The sequence below is a fragment of the Bradysia coprophila genome, unplaced genomic scaffold (assembly GCF_014529535.1).
Source record: "Bradysia coprophila strain Holo2 unplaced genomic scaffold, BU_Bcop_v1 contig_24, whole genome shotgun sequence".
Taxonomy (NCBI): Eukaryota; Metazoa; Arthropoda; class Insecta; order Diptera; family Sciaridae; genus Bradysia; species Bradysia coprophila.
Window position 1 is genome coordinate 3,195,984 of NW_023503501.1, and position 22,146 is coordinate 3,218,129.

General features: G+C 36.2%; 3 protein-coding genes and 1 long non-coding RNA gene across 5 annotated transcripts; 3 read left to right on the forward strand and 1 right to left on the reverse strand.

The window, feature by feature from the left end:
* Nucleotides 1-231: 231 nt before the first annotated feature.
* Nucleotides 232-4,080, forward strand: LOC119077866 (solute carrier family 23 member 2-like). Its single transcript, XM_037185211.1, has 13 exons — nt 232-1,030; nt 1,094-1,237; nt 1,306-1,463; nt 1,533-1,738; nt 1,885-2,011; nt 2,415-2,535; nt 2,590-2,731; nt 2,793-2,906; nt 2,967-3,131; nt 3,210-3,412; nt 3,470-3,571; nt 3,667-3,815; nt 3,878-4,080. Exons 1-13 carry the CDS (start codon nt 1,001-1,003, stop codon nt 4,005-4,007), a joined length of 1,791 nt encoding a protein of 596 aa, XP_037041106.1. The 5' UTR covers nt 232-1,000; the 3' UTR covers nt 4,008-4,080.
* A 6,303-nt stretch (nt 4,081-10,383) lies between these two features.
* LOC119077943 lies at nt 10,384-11,292 on the forward strand. Its single transcript, XR_005087904.1, has 2 exons — nt 10,384-10,579; nt 10,668-11,292. It is a non-coding gene; the product is annotated as an uncharacterized LOC119077943 (long non-coding RNA).
* Nucleotides 11,293-15,928: 4,636 nt separating this feature from the next.
* LOC119077902 (threonine aspartase 1) lies at nt 15,929-17,664 on the reverse strand. Its single transcript, XM_037185273.1, has 6 exons — nt 17,422-17,664; nt 17,207-17,359; nt 17,086-17,130; nt 16,880-17,026; nt 16,207-16,793; nt 15,929-16,131 (listed from the first exon to the last, which is right to left on the reverse strand). The coding sequence occupies exons 1-6, from the start codon at nt 17,447-17,449 to the stop codon at nt 16,042-16,044; spliced, it is 1,050 nt and encodes a 349-aa protein (XP_037041168.1). The 5' UTR covers nt 17,450-17,664; the 3' UTR covers nt 15,929-16,041.
* A 3,272-nt stretch (nt 17,665-20,936) lies between these two features.
* Nucleotides 20,937-21,858, forward strand: LOC119077929 (tctex1 domain-containing protein 2-like). Of its 2 annotated transcripts, none has more exons than XM_037185309.1 (3): nt 20,937-21,239; nt 21,341-21,489; nt 21,548-21,858. In XM_037185309.1, the coding sequence occupies exons 1-3, from the start codon at nt 21,059-21,061 to the stop codon at nt 21,653-21,655; spliced, it is 438 nt and encodes a 145-aa protein (XP_037041204.1). In that variant the 5' UTR covers nt 20,937-21,058; the 3' UTR covers nt 21,656-21,858. The 2 variants fall into 2 exon arrangements, with proteins under 2 accessions (XP_037041204.1, XP_037041205.1); XM_037185310.1 differs by having other exon boundaries at nt 21,341-21,485; nt 21,544-21,858.
* The last annotated feature ends 288 nt before the right edge of the window (nt 21,859-22,146 follow it).

The following is a 22,146-nucleotide window of genomic DNA, read 5'->3' on the forward strand; positions in this document are numbered from 1 at the left end:
CATTGTAAGTTGACGTAACAACTGGAATTGGAATTGTTGACTCTCCATATACGTTGGATGGAAAAGTTACTTATAATTTCAAGTTTTATGTCAACTTTTACTAAAGATGAAATTCGCAATCTCCCTAATTAGTACATTACGTCCGTGGTTCCAAACTTGATTAGGCAATATACTATGCATATTTCATATATGAGCGAAACGCAATTTACATTGCCGTAACACAGAAAATAATTTTATTTACTTTCCATGACAATACCGCCAAAATAGTCAATAAGTAATAAATACAGTGTCAAGGTTTGATAATCGAAATTTGACTATTTCAATAATTAATTTGTAAAAATTTTTTAGTATTGTTTAGTTAGCTGTTGTGTATCATCGATTGTCATCCTATAGTGTTTACTTCTTCGCTAGAAATATTTTAATTAAAAAGTAGTTATCTTTTGAATATCAAGAAGGTGGTAGATGTTCAATAATTAAAATATTTTAGAGTCAATCTACACTCAGAATGACGTAACTTGCCAATTGTCCTTTCGATGCAATGAAAAGTAACACAAAAATAATTTGGATTTTGTGAAGTTGGTTTAACAGACTTTTCGTCTCCAATCATTGCCTTTATACCTATACTGTCATTTTAGTTATGTAACATACCTAAACGACTTCATAACTCTACTACAGACATTATTGCAGTAATTATTCGGTTATGCGAATCTCTTGTACAAGTTTTCAATAATTACCTGTGGTTACAGGTTTTAATGTTTATGTAATTGGTCTAACACTTAAACTTTTAGTTTGCTTGTTATATTGGCAAAAGCAAAAAGGAATAGAAAACTAGTGTGTGGCCGGAAGAAGTTCAGAAATTAATTTTGGCCGTAGCCAATCATCTTATAAAACGATTTTTGAAAGATTTTTTTTGTGTCGAATAATAATTCAAACATTAAACGACCGTGAACTAGACCTACACTCGTGATCATATTTCTTTTTCGTAAAAGAAGCTGGAAACATGGACAATCCAGCATTCGTTCAAAATGAGGTACATTTTCATTAAAAAGAACGGACAAATTTCAAATTATTTTAATAAATTGTATGAGCGAAGGTTCCACTAAAAGATCGGAAACAAGTCTCAATCAAAGAACTTCCGCCACAAAATGAAAACTTCCAAGGAAATTCAAATGGTGAATTAATGTACACCGTTGATGATGTTCCTCCATGGTATTTGTGCCTTTTTTTAGGTCTACAGGTGAGCGAGATTTTATTGAAATAAAAACGAACAGAATTTTCTAATAAATTTGTATGACTATTTGGCAGCACTATCTCGAAATGATTGGCGCTACAATTGCGTGTCCATTTTTCCTAGCTCCAGCTCTGTGCATGGCAGATGATGATCCTGATAAAGCTAACATTATATCAACTCTGGTTTTTATGTCTGGTATCATAACCATATTTCAAAGTACAATTGGAACAAGGTTAGATCTCCGGAAATATTTTCACTTTTTTCTTTGTATATTCATTGAAACAATTCATGTTTGCAAAAGGTTGCCAATTGTTCAGGGCGGCAGTTTCTCGTATCTAGTACCATCTTTAGCTATTATGAGTTTACCGCGATGGAAGTGTCCAACTACGGATGTGTTTGACACTTTGTCCGACGCAGACAAAACGGAATTGTGGCAAGTTCGTATGCGAGAAATCCAAGGAGCTATCATTTTTGCCGCTTTATTTGAAGCTTTGTTTGCTTTTACGGGTTTGTTAGAAAATTCATTAGATCGATAGGCAGTAGTCATGATCATGTTATATCATTGGTTGTGCTGTACTACGTATTCGTGAAAAACACATTTTATTTAGGAAATAAAGAAAGGGGCACTAAAATAACAAAAAGCATTTACACAGGTCTCATCGGATTTTTGGTAAAATATTTAACTCCCTTGGCTATTGCTCCTGCTATAAGTCTCATTGGCATATCTTTGTTCCAAAGTGCAGCTGAGGAAGCTTCTAAAAACTATGCGGTGTCGATATCGTAAGCTTAATTGATAGATACAACAAACGTCATTGAAATTTAGACATGAATTTGCTTCAGTTAACACACTTAAAACATGAGTGGTACTCTAAATAGGGTACTGAAACTTGACAGTGTGCCACACAACTGTAAAATACTGTTTCATATAAAATAGTGCTCTATATGGCAGCTGTCGTTGCTTCAGCTGTTTTTCAGCTAGTTCACTCTCATAAACAGAACCACTTGTCTGTCTTTATACGGTTTTACCACTTCCAGACGTGCGTGTAACTATTTTACACGTAAAGACAGAAAAGCACTTATGTTTGTATTAGTGAACCAGCTGATACAAATTAATGTCTAAATTTCACTGACATCGGCTGTAACTGTTAAACTTACGTGTATTACAAATGTTTTTTCTCGCTAGTCTTTTGTTGCTACTAGTCATTTTCTCGCAACATTTACGAAATATTAAAATCCCATTCCTTTGTGGAAATGCAGAACCGAACGGCAAGAAAACCAAATTTCCCCTGTTTCAAGTGTTTCCGGTAATTGTTTTTAGTTTTAAGCTTATATTTCGCATAATGTTTGTTTTTTAATAGGTTTTACTATCCGTCGCAACAGTATGGGCTATTTGTGCAATTTTAACTGTAACCGATGTTCTTCCTGCAAATGATGCGGCCCGAACGGATTCGAAAATAAAAATTATGACGGGTTCGTCATGGTTTCGTGTTCCCTATCCATGTAAAATTAAGAAAATCACTTTTTTTTACCGTCACCAATTAAAATTCAAATAATTTTGTAGTTCAATGGGGCTGGCCCACTGTTTCAATAGGAGCTGTTCTTGGTATATTTTGTGGTGTCATGACATCTACAATTGAATCACTCGGAGACTATTTTGCTTGTGCAAGCATTGCTAGTAGAATTTAACCCGTTTAGTGCGTCGCTTTCGTTTACTGATTATTTTACCCTTTAACAGAAACTACGAGTCCTCCCATACACGCTCTAAATCGTGGAATATTCATTCAAGGTTTTGGTTGTGTTCTAAGTGGTTTTTGGGGATCAGGTAACGCATCAACGTCATATTCAAACAATATAGGGACGATTGCTGTTACGAGAGTAGCATCCAGGAGAGTGATACAAGGTACAAACTACTCATTTTGTTAACACCAGCTGTTGCGGAAATTACATAACCTAACCCAATTGATTGCCGTTCTTATAGTATCCGGAGTCATCATGATAATTTTGGGATTAGTGGGAAAAGCTGGGGCTGTTTTTGTATCGCTACCTGATCCAATTATTGCCGGAATGTTTTTATTTATTTTCCCATTGATTATGGCAGTCGGTATAAGTACATTGGCTGAAATTTCCTTGGAATCAGCTCGAAACGTCTTTATCGTCAGTTTCTCAATTTTTATGGGACTTGTAGGTATCACGTTCAGTTTGACTAAACCTTTCTTTGAAACTATTAATATTCTTAAGACAATATCTGAATGGGCCAAACATAATGAAGGAGTAATTCAAACCGGATCTGAAGAAGCCGACAATCTTATTCAAATTTTGCTCAGTACCGGAATGTTCGTTGTAAGATTATTTCTGTTTATGTTTGTGGATCCGTTCCGGGATCTTATCGTGCTACACTTACTACATTCTGCAATCGTGTCAATTAATATTTTTAGGCTGGTTTCATTGGATTCGTGCTTGACAATACAATTTCTGGAACTGACGAAGAAAGAGGACTGACTAGACGGAGAAAAGCACAATTGGAAGCCCAGTTGGCTGGAGATACTTCATTTGATTTTCCTTGGGGAATGGAAGCAATTAAAAAGTAAATAAATTCGACTGTAAATTGTCTAGCAGATAAACTGACTCAGACAACTGAATTTACAGGATAAAATGGCTGCGATATCTACCGATCTCACCGACTTACGAAAAAGACCTGATCGAATTTCTACCATTTTGTAAAAAGCGAAAAGTTGTCATATCCGATGGTGTGAATGGGAACACAACTCACTTGTGATTTGGAGACAAGAGGTTTACCAGCAGAGAGGAGATTAATTTCATTTTAAAATTTTGAATAAATCGGTTTTACGTTAAGTCACTATTATTGGTCAGTTTGGGATGTAATGGATAATTGGGAGATATTTCGAGTACAGCAAAATATAATTGCGAATAGTCTTGAATTTCTGATGCGAAATTGTCGTGATCCAGCTAGGAAAATAGAAGATTTTTCCTAGTAACCGGCGTCTCCCTACGTTTCGCAAACAGAGGCAAATATTCACTTTATATAACAGATTTTCTGCTGTATTTTCAACATGAGCATCAAAGTGATGAGTGTAAGGATGCAATGGCAAAAATAGCTATTTATTTACCGAGAGGAGAAAATAGGAAATTTCTTTCGAGTTAGAATTTCATATGTATCTACCAGAGGTGAGCACAACATTTTTCATGTGTTCATGGTGTGATTAACCTCTTTTCTCCATGAAACGAAAACCTCTATTCGCCATATAATTTTTGAAGACATAAATAAATGAAGTGCTCAAATGATCAAATGTCCCCAATTGTCAACCAAACGCATTTGTACCATAACCTACTGGGGGGAGATAATAAGGTTAACCGCACCGCACCAAATAAATTTCTAAAAATCTAGAATTCCGTTTTGGATTTTTAGAAATTTATTTGGAGACATTCCTCGACGATTTAAGTAAAGTCCAGGGTGCCGAAAGTTGACAAGCCGCAATTAACTCCAAGGGGCGAAAATGGGAAATTTCCCCGAGAGCGAAAGTTCAAATTCTCTCAAAGTGAAATTTACTATTTCTCACCGAGGGAGAACGTTTTTCATGCTACGAAAATCTGCATTTTTTCCACTCTGAAGAAAATAAAATAAAAAGCGTGTTTTGGTATTGAGCCATTCACACCCCCCCTGAACAAAAATAAAGTTTTACCGAAATGCACCCAAAAATTTATTGCTGTTCTAAATAAAGGGACCCTAGGGGAGTTCAAAACGATGGTCCGTTAAGCTGGACCAGATGCTTCCCCAGCCCATACAATTTTTTCCTTAGTTGGTACGCACAACAGGCCCATCTGAGGCTTAGGTGCAGGCGTAAAAGCCACCCACTTATTCTATCTTATTCTACATCATGCAAAGCGTTCACCCCTTCTGATAACTCATTATTCAAACCGTGTATCAAACCGTGTTTTTTTTTTATTAAATGCAAATCGCATTGTTGATGCGATGCGAAGGGAAATCGTTCACAAAATTTAAATGGCTTAATATGTCCGCACACGAAATGTACGAATGTAAATGTGAAGTGAGTAAATATATATTTTATACATTAAAGGAATGCATATTATTAAAGGTACAACAGGTCATTAATAAAAAAAAGCTGAATGCTAAATAAAATTCAACAGTTTACCCATTTTAGTGTTCTAGTAAGTAGTGATGGTATCGTATGCTAGACATTTAAATCGACTCTATATACGTACGAGTATCGGCCCATATGTTGTGCAATATAAAATGTAATATAAACAGAGTTTATTCACTTTTTAAACCACATAAAGGATGGGGTCTGACTTACTGAGGGCATTTAAATTGAAATGATCGACTTGGTCGTATGGACATGCAACAATAATTTCGAGAATAAAAAAAATTACTTCTATACACAACACAAAGAATAAATTATACGTATGGAATAATGAATGAATGAATGACTGGGATTATTTGTTATTTTATTTTGAAACTCAACCACCGGAAAGGAAGGGTCGAATTTTCACGACAGAATATGTTGTTGATAAGTCGCATTGTATAGAAAAATTACTCAATTTTCAAGTTTTGCTTACTAGAAATTGAATTTCATGAAAGAAAAAAAAAATGTTCGAATGAAGGCATGGGATTCAGGTATCAATGGTATTAATGACACGTATGACACGACGCGTCGGCCTATGACCTCATGGAATAATTTCATTTTAATTTCTGTGTGCTTTCAAGAGTCTTCCTCTGCAAGGAACTTTCTTTCTTTCGATTGATCAAGACGTTTAGCACATCGGCCCAATCACACAGAGAAAAATCTTGGATTAAATTGTTAGGATTTCGAAAGATTAGAAACTTTTAGCGGTCTTAATCTTTTGGTTAGTTTCTATAGAAAAATTACTTAATTTTCAAGTTTTGCCTACTAGCAATTGAATTTCATGAAAGAAAAAAAAAAAGTTCGAATGATGGCATGGGATTCAGGTATCAATGTATGACACGACGCGTCGGCCTATGACCTCATTCAATAATGAACATTTTACTTTCTTCTTTTCGATTGATTAAGACGTTTATCGGCCCGATCACACTTTGTGAGTAAACTCTGATGGAGCTGCCTGGGATACAAAGATATCAAGGTTCGGAAATAATGTAACATGCATAGCAAACAGTGGAAATGACCATATATGCTTATAGGTTACATAGTTTGTTAAATAGTCTTTATACGTCCTAAAAAATTAAGGCTCGGAAAAGGTTGATTTAGGTCGCTCTTTAAACTAAAAATTGATGACCTGACCTGAATTTAATTCACGGTGAGCTTCAAAAAAATTTTATTCGACCTCTCGTGGACATGAAATGTTTGAAAAAAAAAAAAAAAAAATGTTTTTAGTGATTTTTTTAGAGGGCTTACCACGAATAAGAATAACGTAAAAAGAAAATATTTCGATGGGAAAATTTTTAATCGTCCGAGCGACGATAATATCGTAATATACGACAATAATATCGTTTTCCGGACGATAATATCGTTTTCTGTAACAATATTATCGTCCGTGTAACGATATTATCGCCCATGAAACGATATTATCGCCGATTGAAACGATATTATTGTTTTTGCGACGATAATATCGTTTCATGCAACAATATTATCGTTTCTGCAGTGATAATATCACCTGTAAAACGATATTATCGTCCTTGAAACGATATTATCGCCGATTGATACGATATTATTGTTTTTGCGACGATAATATCGTTTCATGCAACAATATTATCGTTGCTGCAGTGATAATATCACCAGTGAAACGATATTATCGTCAATGAAACAATATTATCGCCGATTGAAACGATATTATTGTTTTTGCGACGATAATATCGTTTTATGCAACGATATTATCGTTTCTGCAGTGATAATATCACCCGTGAAACGATATTATCGCCGATTGAAACGATATTATTGTTTTTGATACGATATTATCGTATCAGACGACAATATCGTTTTCTGCAACAATAATATCGTCCTAGCAACGATATTATCGTCCATGAAACGATATTATCGCCGCTGCAACGATAATACACTCGAAAATTTTTCCCGTCACCCAAGTTTCACTCTTAACACGATTTCGTTAAATGCGGCCGCGAGTGAATTTTCAAAATGTAGTACTAGATTGGTTTTAAATTAAAGTATTCGTTGCTAAATTAACGATTAAAAATCAAAGCAAAGTTAAGAAAAAAAATGGCGGATGGAAGGCGTAGCTTGAAACGTAATTCTTTGAATCAATCATTATTTGTGGATGTAGAGGATGTAGACTCGGATTCATTTCTTGAGGAAGATTCAGACTCTGAATTTAGTGAAGAAACTGAAGACGAACATTTATTGGAAGATGATGATCCTCTCTATGACGAACATTTACCGGAAGATACTCTTCGCATGTATGAGAACAGCGACCGTGTTGACTGTTCAGATTTAGAGAAAAATTGGTCTTGTGACGTCAGGGACATTCGCCAATTTCCATTTGCCACTGATCCGGAAGGAACAATAACTATCGATATTACGAAAGATAGCAGTCCGAGGGATGTTTTCGACAACATACTTACTGGAGATATTATGGAAATGATTGTAAGTTCGACAAACGAATATGGAAGAGAATTGTTTGCGAAGCCAGTGCCAGTCACGAGAAAGAGTCCAAAAGTAAATTTCTGCCCCACGGATATCACGGAAATGCATAAATTTTTCGGATTATCGCTGCTTATGGCACAATGCAAGTTCCCAACAATCCGAAATGCTTTCTCTAAGCATCCACTATACTTTCATCCAATTTTTCCGGCAACAATGTCTGGAAGACGTTACCAAATGTTGCTTCGCACTTTCAATTGTCACACGCCATTTCATGAAGGGGAAAAGCAAGACAAATTGGTAAAAGTAAACCGCCTGGTAGATGCTCTTATTAAAAGTTTCAATGCTGCTTACATACCCAGCAGAGATTTGTCATTAGATGAGTCCCTCCTTTTATTTAGAGGAAGACTTAGCTTTCGTCAATTCATAAAAACCAAGGCAGCTAAGTATGGAATTAAGTTTTATGAGCTGACTACTGCTGACGGTTACGTTCTGAATATGATAATCTATCAAGGAAAAGATCCGAATTCGACAGAATCGGGCGGAAAAACTCAAAAAATTGTGGAAATACTGATGGAACCGTACCTTGATAGGGGCCATAATTTATTTATGGACAATTTTTACAACAGCCTGACCCTATCGAATTATTTGCTGTCAAAACAAACTCACATCACAGGTACGCTAAGAGCTGACCGTAAATACAATCCAAAAGAAGTTGTCACAGCAAAATTGAAGAAGGGCGAAATTATATGGCGAAGAAACGGTGAAGTATATGTGACTAAATGGAAGGACAAGCGCGATGTACTCTCTATTTCAACGGCACATCACCCTGAACTAGTATAAAAGTGAATTTGTAACTCGCTAACAACGATTCATTTTTGTCGACAATAGGTAGAAGCTGCAAATCGCTTTGGTGAAGTAAAAATGAAACCAAAAGATGTCGTCAATTACAACAAAAACATGGGTGGAGTAGATCGCCTGGATCAAATGACGGCATATTACAGTTCCCCTCGGAAAACCATCAGATGGTACAAGAAAGTGCTTTTTCATTTACTGGATATGGCCGTGTGGAACTCCTACTTTTTGTATAGAAAATATCATCCGGGGACGTCTTTCTTAGAGTTTAGGGACTCGCTGATCATATCGTTGGTAAGAAGATGCGCATCAGAACAAAACATAGGCTAACAATCTAATCTATTATAGATACAGTTGCCACACTCTGTTCAAGAAGGTAAACAGCTGATTCAGTTCATTCCATCATCCGGTCGTCCTATTTCCAGCATTTGTGTGCCTATTCCTAAAATTGTTGAACCAACAAGCCTTCACCTTATGGAGAAAATCCCTATTCCGGATAACTACAAGCCTACCCACTATCAACGATGCAAGAAATGTGTCGAGCAAAATATAAGAAAGGAAACTTGCTATCGATGTTCTAGCTGTCCCGGGAAACCTGCAATGTGTCCACCTTGTTTTCAAAAAAACCACGAGTAACTTCGATTGTAAACAAAGAGATTTTTAATTGTAAAAATGATCCTGGTACAAAATAAACGTTCCTGAAAACATCTAACTTTGAAGCGACTGCCAATAATTGTAAAAATAATCCTGGTACACAATAAACGTTCCTGTAAACATCTGTTTTTGGAGAGACTGCGAAGTTTCTTCACTAAATTTCAGCTGATGTCAAATTTTCGAAGGAGAGACAAAAAATTCATCACTCGGTGGTCCATTGTTTGTGGGTCTTGAAAATTCCTGTTCCACCGATATTGAACCGTGAATTTGAATCTTGATCTTTTCACAACTTACTTTACTTCGAAAAGCATAAATACGGGAATATGATTTAGTTTTGTAAATCAAGTCCATCGACTCCGATGAAATAACTAAAAAATTTTTGGGGAAATTTGTTTATCCCATGGCTTTTAGGCCATTTTGTTTTTTGACACTGACACTATAGTGTGTCACTTATCGCAGCCATCGATAAGTCGAAGCCGTAGGTATTTTTCGTCAAAGCTAGTACATTTTAGTATTTACTTCGTCGTGTTAAGAGGCACCGGCACTTAGCTAAAATTGTAGCCTACATTTGCATGTTTCGTATTTCATTTTTGTTAATATCTTTTCATCAGAATCCTTTTTGAAAAATGTGCGACCGCAATTCCGACCACGAATGTGTTAGCTTTCAACAGAAAATAGTTTTGGTTTTAGTCGTTTGACCAGCTCTGAGAAAAGTGAGCAGTTTAATGAAATTTACATAAACTGCTCATTGTTCTCAGAGCTGGTCAAATTGCTGCAACCAAATCTATTTTCTGTTGAAAGCTAACACATTCGTGGTCGGAATTGCGGTCGTAAATTTTTCAAAAAGGATTCTGGTGGAAAGATATCATCAAAAGTAAACTAAAATCCAGTATTTAAAAATCGCCCTAATGTATGCTTTTCGGCAAAGTACCGGTGCCTCTTAAGACATTAGACATACGAAAAATTTAATTTTTAAAATGAACAAACGTCAAACTTAGGCTTTGAAAAGATTTCAGTTAAATCATAGCACAGAACTAGTCACGAGAACAGAAATCTGTTCAAAGCTATGATTAAATCAATCGAAAGGTTCCATTCAAAAGTGGCACGTCCTTTAGAAAGTTTTAAAATAAAGAAGCGAGAGGTTCCTTTTAGAATTTAAAAAAAAAAACATTTCAATTTAAGCCAGGAATTTTCTCTGTGTGCAGTTTAGTTACAAAATCTATGACAGGTCTATTTTTTATGTTTATATTAACTTTCCCGACAATTTCCAGTTGTTGATATCAAAACGATCATAAACTTATTCTCTTACCTTTCAGGTTGCAGGCATTTTCCTTGAAAAATAAAAAAGACCTTGCCGGTGTCACCTGACATCGCAATTGAGCATGCAAATAATGTGAAATCTCAGTCATCAAATTCCTAGCGGAAGTTTTGCTGTCTGTGAAAAAGATGCAAACAAACAGCAATAATTTACAGCAATAAAAACAATAGCAGTCATCACAACTAGTCAACAGAACTGAGAAAGTATTTTTATGTGTTAGGTTCACCTTGCAGAGTTGTCATTTATTTTTCGGTTGCTGTTTTTCAACAACCAAAAACCATAACAAAATTAACCGTTTAAATACCTACACCGCATCTATACGGTGACATATCAAGTACAGTTCTTGTTAATTGAAGTAACATTAAATTTCCTTTAAATTTGTGTATCGAAATGGCAAAATTTATTTTATGCACAGTGTTTGTGGCGTGTGTTTTATTACTGAATTCGAGTGAATCGTCCCAACAATTAAAGACGAACTTTGAAAATGCACTATCAAAACTGCATATAAATACTTTGATGAAAGAACAAGTTCCATGCACTTGTGGAGTATTCTTAACCGGACAGTTCAAGCGCGGATCAAACGAACAACCGAAAGGAAACCCAGCCCTCATGTACGAACAAGACGTGCATTTTCCATGCAATCCAGCCGGCGTAAAACAATGCACGAACCGCTGTTTGGAAATGGTAAATGACTTTTTTCCTTGCTTAACGGCTCATCAAAAGAAATCCCTCAATTTGTGTGTTTCATTTAGATTGTAAAGCATTTGGCTAATTCACCAGCTATAGTTTGTGGTTTAATGGATCGAGATTGTTACAAGGAGCGAGCGTACTTATTCATCCAAAATTGTAATTCGACGTGGATCAACACAAATCTATCGGCCGGACGAGAATTTTGCTGTAAGGATGGTCAACACTATAAATGTCCTTTGGTGTAAATGGAACGTTGCCTTCGATGTGAATTGTGATAAAGCTTTTTTTTTACGGTTTTCTAATAAAAACACGAAATGAAGAGCGCGTTCTTTACATAAAAAAGAAATTATTAAGAACTGCAGCAACAAAATGGTATCAAGAGTCGGAAAGTGCAATCGAAATATTTTAATGTTTTTTATCGCCACAAAGTGAAAGGTTTCGTTGAAAGTTTGAACAAATAATCCCTTTTAATATCTTGGCCAAAACTCATCATCACGGTACCAGTACTTGTTTTCAGAATGGTTTAACGAATGTGAAGAAAAATTTGATTTTTTTGGTGTTGAGAAGAAATTGTTATTTTCACAAGTAAGACAAGAAAATAGTCGTTTTCTTACCTCAACTGAAACGTCGAGAGCCTTGGTTGTGTTAAACTTTGTGTTGCCCTCGGGGGAAAGTAGGAATTTTCATTTTCTCGGGCGACTTGTAGCCCTCGCTACGCTCTAGCCACAAACAATAGCCTCGAAATGGAATTTCCACCTTTTTCGCCTCGAAATGGAATTTCCACCTTTTTCGCCTCGAAATGGAATTTCCACTCTTTTCCTGAGGTCAACACAATGTTTTTCAAAACAGTCCCTAAGTTTTAGCTGAGGTAAGAAAATGGCTCATGCCTGCTTTGTGAAAATAACTGTTGTTCACCGATGGGAGAAAATAGGAAATTCCAAAAAGATCGATGATTTCGCTCTAGTTGGAATTTCCTATTTCCCCTAGAGATGAACACAACTTTTTAACATATATCTGCGAGGTATTATTTACCGCTTTTCTCCACGAAACGGCAATATTTTGCTTTACCATTTTTGAAAACATAAACAAAATGACAATTCAAGTGAGAAAAGTGGGAACTTTTTTCGCTGGAAATGTCATTCGGCCCGGACGTCAGAAAAAATTAATTTTCCTGTGTCTTATTGAGTGGAGAAACTAAGGTACTGCACATATGAAAAATTACTTATACCATACCATATGGAATGATATAGTAAAGGCCCTGGGAACGAATCAAGGATACAGAAAACATATAAACCTAATACTGTTAAATGAACTTCCATAATAAATAATCTTTCCGATCCTCTATGTTACTCGCAAGTAAATGCCACAAAGCAATTTCTCATGAACATAATGCGTATCATTATACTAACGAAAAAAAAGCAACAACAACACACAATACCATTTCGTCTTTTCTACCATTCCATCAACATACTTTATGGATTATGTATTTTCTTCGTACAATTCAATGCGGTGGATGTAAGAAAAAGTTAAGTAACTTAAAGGCAAAGTCAATGTAAATATAAAAAAATGTATTTCTCGTCATAAGTTAAGGTCGACAACCCTTAATGTAACTGTTTCTATCTTTCTCCTCGTGTAAATTTATGTACAGAATTCTCATATATGAAATATATATACAGTCGGTATTAAGTACAGTGAGTACATGCGTCTTTTTTTTCGTTTGTTCTTCTTTTTTCATATTTTTTTTTCACAAACTGACACGAATCGGAATTTTTATTTGATGGAATCAAATAAATTTCTTTTATTAAAATGAAGGTAAGTTTACGATTTGCATGTGTGGTTTTTCGGCCATATACACGATCGATATGCAGACAAAATTATTTATTCCGTTTGCGTTGCATCCTTTCGTGAATCGAAATTTATTTCGAAGGGAATTCAAAATGATATTTAGATGCAAAAAAATTTGATACTGACGCACCGTATGGCTAATTAGGATTGTTTTACAGGGATGGCGAACCAGTCTCCAGATATGCAATGCACCAGTAATCGAACAACTATTGTTCTTTCATTGATAAATGTTTTATGAATGAAAGAATACTACTGGAACATGTCCGAAGACTGGTGTGGCAAGGAAAACACGAATGGCTGCAACTGTTTTCAGCTGGTCCACTCATCCAAACAAAACTTATAAATTATGTCTTAATGTGGTTTTACCATTGGACCTTGCAAGTGTGTAACTTGTCGAGCCGTATAAACAAGTAATAGTACATTATTGTCTTGCTGGGACATGATAACATGTGTGATGCATTCCTCGCTTTCGGCTCGAAATAAAACCTTTTCCCACCCGACTCAACAAAAAAATTCCCAACAAGGTCCTTTGTTGTATGGCGACCAGAAAATTTGAGAAACATTTTCGGGCAGTATCACAAAAACGCAGTTTTGTTTGTATGAATTGATCAGTTGAAACGAAATGAGTAACTTACTGCCTGTGTCTCATTTTATGTCGCCGGAAATAATGTCTTACGACAATTTGTTTTCTCATTCTCAGAAACAACATTTAAAGGATTAATTTCACGAGTCTATAACACTGGAATCGGATTAAAATTATAAGAAAATGTTGGGATAGCCATTATTAGATTTCTTGATTTTTTTCAGCATTTCTGGACAAAGAATGTCTGAGTCTGAGAATAGTGAGTAGGTAACCATTCCAACACATAGTACCGATTTAGTAGCAGGTGACTTCAATCTCCTAGTAATTCTCTAAAGTTTTTTAAAATTCTCAACAATTTAAGAATTTTAAGACGAATCGACACAACGCCTAAATTTTTGCGAAAAAGTGATATATTTTTGATGATAGCTTCGTATCCGCTGCCTTTCTGGGAAAAATGGGGACATCGTTTTGTGTCAAGAAGTGTTGGCTTTGTATAAAAATAATCAATGTTTGTGATGATGTGAGAAAACTCAAAATTTGGGCCAATTTTAGTGAACTATCGCGTTTTCTCGTAATAGGTTGCACCACAAACCTTTCTATTTTTACTCAAAGCCAACACATTTTAACGATGTTATCATCGAAAATACATTATTTTTTTCGCACAAACTTAAGCTACAATTAAATTTAGCGTTATGTCGATTCGTCATGAATACTTTAATAAATTATCCTTTGTTGGAAAGCCTACATCAGGGCGTTCTTTAAGTACTGTATTTTCGCTGAAATCCTTTTTGGAAAATGTAAGACGACTGTACGTTCGTTCCAAGGTCATTTCGAAATATCAAATTTCATCCACAGAAGGCAACTTACAGGCTGACGAAAATTGTAACAAAAAATTTACAAAAAAAATTGGTTGACATTAGGTTATGTCGTTTGTGTTGTTAAAGTTCGAGTTTACAGTTATTTGGAACAAACCTATAACCACCACAAATGTTTTAGTTTTCAATAAAAAATAGATTTGTGTGTGGCAGTTTGAACCAAGGCTGTGAACTTTCGGGAGGTCACGCAGATCGCCATTTTCTTAGATATGCGGGAACACACCACTTCTGAAGATTTTACTTATAGAAAAACTCACCACATCGTCAACAGCGACGAGAATGACGAGGAGGTGAATTTTTGTATGACATCCGCCATTTTATCATCAACTGAGGTGTGTCGCGCGCGTATCTGCATCTGCGTGACCCACCTGAAGTTTACAGCCTTGGTTTGACCAGTTCTGACAAAAGTCAACATTCTGTGTTCTTCTGAGTGATTAAGGAAAAAAAAAGTACTTTTTGCCCACGCTGCTAATAAATTTGTAAAATCATCCATCCTTTATATAGTTTATGCAGCACAAGGACCTATTAATATCAGCCAGACTTTTTTGAGTACTGGTCACATTTTTCCTGGTACACGAAATTATTTCAGTAGAGGAATTGAGTCTCAAATTTACACTACGAAGCAAATAAATAAATAAAATAAATACTTCGAAGCAGGACCAATTTTAGGACCATAAATTTCCAAAAATTCAAAAAAAAAATCCCTAAATATCCCGAAAATTCCTGAATAACTTCCGATCTACCACGAAAACATAAAAACCAACGGATGAACTTCGATCAATTGTTATTTTAGAGAAACGGAGAAACGTGACGGTACAATGAGGGAATTTAATTCCGCTAAAATAGGCACTGCTTCTAAGGTACATTCACTACTCATGCATCTTTAATGCGAGTAACAGTTTTTTAATGTTTGCGCGTCGGATGCAGAGTTAGTTCTAACAGTTAAGGTCACATTTTTACCCATTTTTCAACTGCTCATATCACAGAGGTGACGAATTTCAAACCCAAGCAGACCCTATTTGTCCAAAAAACTACGCATTACCTTGCAATTACGTTTCTAAAGACACCCCACAAAGTACCTGAAATTTCCATAAGAAAAGTGGATAGTTTCAATTTTCGATCACCATCAGCCACACAAGCGTCGGGAAAATTTTCTGGAAATGGTGTCGGATTCTCAGGACCAATACTTATCTAGGCGCAAATAAAAAAAATTCCGCTGGAAAATGTGTCCGATTTCGATAGGCTGTTCTTCAAAACAATCCCTCACATATCATTCTACAAAATCGTTATTTATTCATTGTCACTTCGCCTTCGCCTTCGGATGACACTAATCACATAAAACGTTTAGTAAAAATAAATGCATCAAATTAGGAGTTTTATCAAACAGGAACTGGTAAGCGAAATCTCTGTCCATTAACAACGGTGGACGTACCTGGCTGAGTGTAGCTGGGTAGTGATGACAATATGAACTATCCAAGTATGAATGAGAACATGTGTTTTAAAGAAATCCTGGCAACTACAGGAAACCGACTACGGAAACTTACCTTCGGATTTTTCTGCAATGTGGACATGTATCCCAGGCACAGTGACTGTGTTGTATGACTCCAAAGTAATTCACCATCGCCGTTTCGCGGATCGTATACAATCGACAGAGCGCCTCCATATACTTCACGCAGCTGGGACAGGAACGGTGATTCGATAAACTTTTCCTTGAATGTATTGTGCAGTGATGTGACGGGACATTCGCATCGTAACAGGTCGTCGACGATTTCTTTGGCTAGCAGCGTTTTCATCAAATATTCACCATTTCCGGTGGTGCATGTTGCAGCAACTGAATCGGGTTTTGTTCGAGCCCAACAGCCAGCACCGTACGTAGCTGATTGACCAATGCGTCCGGAAATTTTTAAAATCAGTCCACCCGAACTACAACCAGCTACGCAGTTGCCATCCAAATCCACACAGACCGCACCCACTGTGTCCATGGGAGTTATTTTGATGTTGTACAGGTTTTCGTATTGTTCGACATTGTTCCGGTAGTGGTCGTAGCATTTGGCGGCCTTGCGTGATATTAATTGTTTTGGTTCGACAATCGTCAGATTCATTTCTTTCGCATATTTCGATGCACCGTCACCTGAGATTTGTGCGGAGAGTGAATGTTATATCAATCGAAAAAATCCTCAAAGAAGGTGATGCAGTGTCTTGACTACTCACACCTACCTGATAAAACCATTGGCGGTATTCGGTCTAATGTCAGCAATTTCGATTGTCTTTCGCATAATACTCGAGCCAATGATATTGGATTTTGAATGTTGGATACGTTTGTGCAAGCTCCATACTGCAATGTTGTCCCTTCCATTATGGATGCTGAAATTATAACATCCTGTCACATGAATGAAAGTTGTTTATGTACGACGACACTATACCTTCGCATTCCACTTGTCTGTCCCATGTCAAATTTGAACCGAAACCTAATGGAAATCGGAGAGGAAAAACAAAAACAAAAAATTGAAATTTATGTCGTCAAAGGGGCTAACTGAGACTCACCAGCATTTGTGTTTCCAGAATTTTCCAGACAAACGATTGCAGCCTCACATGCATCGAGAGTTGTGCCTCCGGCCTTTAAAATAGATGTCGCCTTTACGCAGGCCTCCTTGCACACACGTTTGTATTTCGTCTCATCAAGGCAATTACCCGCCCCTGGAAAATGGTAAATCTTTGAATGTTGTTTCTTGACTTCGTCTGATGGAATTTTTTCTTACCAGTATGAACAGCAATAAAACCTGCCATTGTATGATACAATCCAATGAATATCACACACAACGATCTCACTAAATCAAATAAACGGAGAAATTACATCATTTTATGTCTCTTTTATTATTTTTAGGTTTAAAATAGTAAAATTTTTATTAAAAATTTCATGTAAACAAAAAATAACAAGAAACATATCGATAAAGAAGTTTTTTTTATTTATGACAGCACTGACATACCTTCATGCACAAAAATGATGTTCAATTTTAAGCATAGCATAGCAGTCGATCGTAACCAGCCTCGATGAAGCTGTTAAGTTTTGTCGTTGCGTCATTTTGCGACAAAATGGTTCAACGAAAAAGTGACAGTTGAGAAAATTCCGGAAAATTCTAAATTAGATTTTTTGTTGAAGCTGATTTTATGCCCCAACCTGATTTAAATTAGATTTTCTCGTTTCAGACAAGGTTTGAGCTGTAGTGAGCAACAAGGTTTGAGCTGTAGTGAGCATTATTTAGGAATTTTTTGATTATTTTTTGCATTCAATCAATAAAATCCAATTCTAAAAACTTCACATTCAAAAATGTTGCGCTAAAAAAAATCCAAATTTTACGACAGAAACTCTTTGTCGGATTTCTCATTATTCTCATATATTTCCGTCTCTGCCACTGTTACCCGATTCATCGAGCCTGTTTAGTCGATCGTTACGAGCGAAGTAAATGGGTTTTGAAAGCACACCAATTTTCATGTACTTCGATGACTTTGATATTAGTATTTTACTGGTGCTGTGGGTGCTGTGTCTTAAATCGAACATTTATACCAAGGGAACTCAAGGCTCTGAAAGAGAGCCACGAAGGCGACACCGAAATTGATAAACGCACACAGTACAGATTGTATGTGAAATCAACTTGAAGAAAATCATTTTTTTGGGAAAATTCGGAATTTAGTTTCTGTTAAGTTGCCACTTTCATATAAACTATGTGTGGCTTAACCTGTTCTTTCAGAACCTTGAGGGAACTAAGGTATTAGTGTTAGATTTAAGCATAGAATCGGTATGACATTTTATAGCTTACGCTCGATGATTTCTCCTCAATGGGTTTGTTCCTAGGTTCAATTGTCAAATCTTATCGATAGAGACATAACCTCATCAATTTTTATATGAAAACCGATCTCTATTGATGAAATCGTGTTCGTTCGGCCAGTGAAAATTCGAGTTACTTGGCACAAACATATTTTAAGTATTATCCTATTAATCATAAGCGAACATTTATTAAAACTGATAGGAAAATTCCCTAACATCGCGGTTTCCACTTCTTCGGTTAGGCAATGTAACATTAAGTAGTGTTAGGCACTATTACAAACGTATTTTATCAAGGTAGATACCGATCACATGAGTTCGATGCCAAAATGTTTTTGTTATCTCACAACAGATGGCACAAGTTTCTATTCCATTTTTTGTTTTTAACGAAGGGAGGAGATGGCGTTTGTGACGATTTTTCGTGACACAGCACATCTGATATGGTTATGTATGACATTCCACACTATATTTACCCTGGATTATACATCGACTTCATTGTCATGAAATTCAATGAAAATAGCAATTGTTGATCCCCTAGTATGTGCGTCTTAGGACGCCACTTCCACTTCAAACATAGCTAACGCCGACCCGTACGAAACACCTATTCGTATCAAAAGCCTTTAATGTGAAACTCTTCATTTCTCTTACTTCATTTTCTTCTCTGCTGAAAAACTATTCTTCCTTTTAAATCACTTACATTATCCACTCTTTGCCTTGTTATCATATACAATTAAATTGCCGGAGGCAATATAGACAGCCCCGTACGAAGTCAAATTTCATAAATTCCTATTTAAACAGCTATATACCGCTATATTTACCTATATTTCACTGTAAATAAACATTTCACAGAGGAATATGCTATTATATAGCTCTATATGCCTGTATATAGCTCAATATAGCTGTATATAGGTATATATAGATGTCCATATATGGAATCCCTGAAACCCCTCACACTTAACACATTATTTCCATGTTAACAGAAACTCTCTAAGCATCATTTTTCCCACTTTATATCGTTTTACTAAAATCCAATATGGCCGCCGGCAGCCATTTTGTTAGGAGACCGGAAATAGTACCGACGCTTTACATTCGTTAATACCTTTCAAACAAAAAAAAATTCATGAAATTCGGTCAAAATTTACTCGAGATATTGTCAAAATACACCACGTTCACTGTACTTCCGAGTAGCCAGATAAGAGCTCACTCCAAGAGACCTAGCTCACGCTCCGGAGAACATAATTTCATAAAAAAAATTTCCCCTGATTGGTACGGTCAATACCTATCTAATAAAGCTAAAACAGACGAAATATGTTCAAATGTGGCCGACCTACAAGCAAAAACTGCTTGCCGCCCTGTGCCTGTTCCACACCAAGCGGTCTAACTCACGAGTCGGTCATCCGATTTCCATAAACTTTTTTTTTGTCGATCGGTATTGTAAATACCTTTTATTTGACGTATCACTTACTAGTTTAACGTTTAAATGTCCGGAGATATCTTCGAAAAACCGTAAAGCACTTATTGGGCCACAGCTCGGGAGGGGTCGATCCAAAATCACTCATCTTCGAACTTAGCCTGTCTTTTGACATTACCAAACGGGAAAAAAAAGAATTTTCAAAATCGGATGCGTTTTACTCAAGTTATTGTGCAGACGGACAGACAGACGGACATTTTTTTTTCGCGGATTTGGCATTTCTAGACAACCACAATAGGTTTTCCCTTACTCAGGGAGTCCAATTCGACGTGTTACAAACGTATGCGTAAACCTATAAGACCCCAGTACTTCGTACGGGTCTAAAAATGAGAACCTGACCTGTCTGATCTTTTTTTATTTAAGCGAAAACACTGAGCTCATGAGTACTAATCAAAAATTCCACACAAGCATAAAACCCCAAGAAATCTTCGTATCTGGTATTGTTTTCCACATTTAAACCGAATACTAATTGCTTTCCAGCGTATATATACGATCTGTGAAACATGAATTTGAACGAAGTACGAAATGAAAAATTACAGATTGCCCTTGATTCGACTCCTGTCCCCACGTATCTGGTCATTATAAAAAGTCTTTTTTTAAGCGAAAAGTAACTGCTCACAATTCACGCCGTAAATGCGCTTCAGAATAAGTGGATAACTAAATGAATTAAAAAATTTCAGACAAAAGCAATGAACATAAACTTTCCAGGTATGGTCTAATGTCACCGCGGAGGAAATAGCGATTTTAAAAACGGATTCCAACTCACTCATTTTAAAAAAGCATCACATTATCCGCCATATTATCGTCATATTAGCGTGACCTACCTAATAAGCTTACAATCTTGAAGAGCTTGGAGACGACAAGCTCTGTCAAAGTAACAAGTTAAGGAAGCAGCAAAATGCGCGCAAATTTAAATATTCTCCACTGAATATTGTTATATCATATTGCCTCCGATGCAGGCGGCTTCGCAATGTTTAAACGTCAAAAACTACTGAAAAACACAACAAACTAACGACCAGCAGCTTCGAATCTAAACATAGTTCTGTAAAATCTTATTTAAAATTTCATTTGTAACAAACGTCCAACACGATTCTAAATTACAATGAGTGATGATTCGGTTGCATATTCCATAAAACATAATTCGAGCGAAGTGATGCTCAGTGAAAATGCAGATGATCGTCGGAGTACAAGTCAGTATGAAATTAAACCTAGTCAGACGGAGGGATTCAAGCAACAAGCAGTTAAGGAGATCATTTCCAATGTCCTCATAGAAGTATTAGATGGTAAGTACTCAATGGTTCACTTGATAAGAATGGTCAGTTTAGGTATCCATAAAGAAAATGAGAAAGTGTCACCAACGAGATGATGACAAAAATCTTTGCAGGTAAACAATATCAAAGTACCCAAATAGCAGAATGGACTAGCAAAATTTCGGATACCATTAGCGCACAATTGAAAGAGCTGAATATGAGGCGATATAAGCATATAGTACAAGTTGTAATTTTGCAGCAAACCGGGGCTGGTTGCAAGTATAAAATATAAGTTTTTAAATTGGAATGTCACTAATTCCTTCACCATCCAATTCAGATACATTGCCCGATGTCGATGGGATGCTGAATGTGATGTGCAAGTATCAAATTATTTCACAAATGAGAGTATGGCGTGTATAGTAACAGTTTTTGGAGTTTTTATGTACTGAAGGACTCTGCCTCGGGTGTATGAAGTGGACGAAATTTTATGTACGAGTAAACCCACCTGCCTTGATGAAATTCACTACACAATTTGCATTTGGCTCATGTATTCTAATTCGCCTTATTTATTTTAGCCTAATACAATGGTTGTGTACACAATTGTAACAAATAAAAACCGGAATTAGTTAACCACGGCGTCGACTCGATTTTTAATTCGGACAAATACTACAACCCGAAAACCACTGCTGCTACTCAGTTTAAGTTAGTCGTTTTTCTCCATCGGTATGAAAAATATTATTCGCACCACGGACTAAAAGTCTTTTTTAGTGTATTCGATGCCAGAACTCGCCTTCGGCTCTGTCTGGAAACCTCTCACACGCTAAAAGAGACTTTTACGGTGGTCATACATGACTAGAACTTTATCGAATCTGTGATAATTGACGCAACTGATTAATGTAATTAGTCAGTGAAAGCTAGCCATTGATAATGCGATCCGATG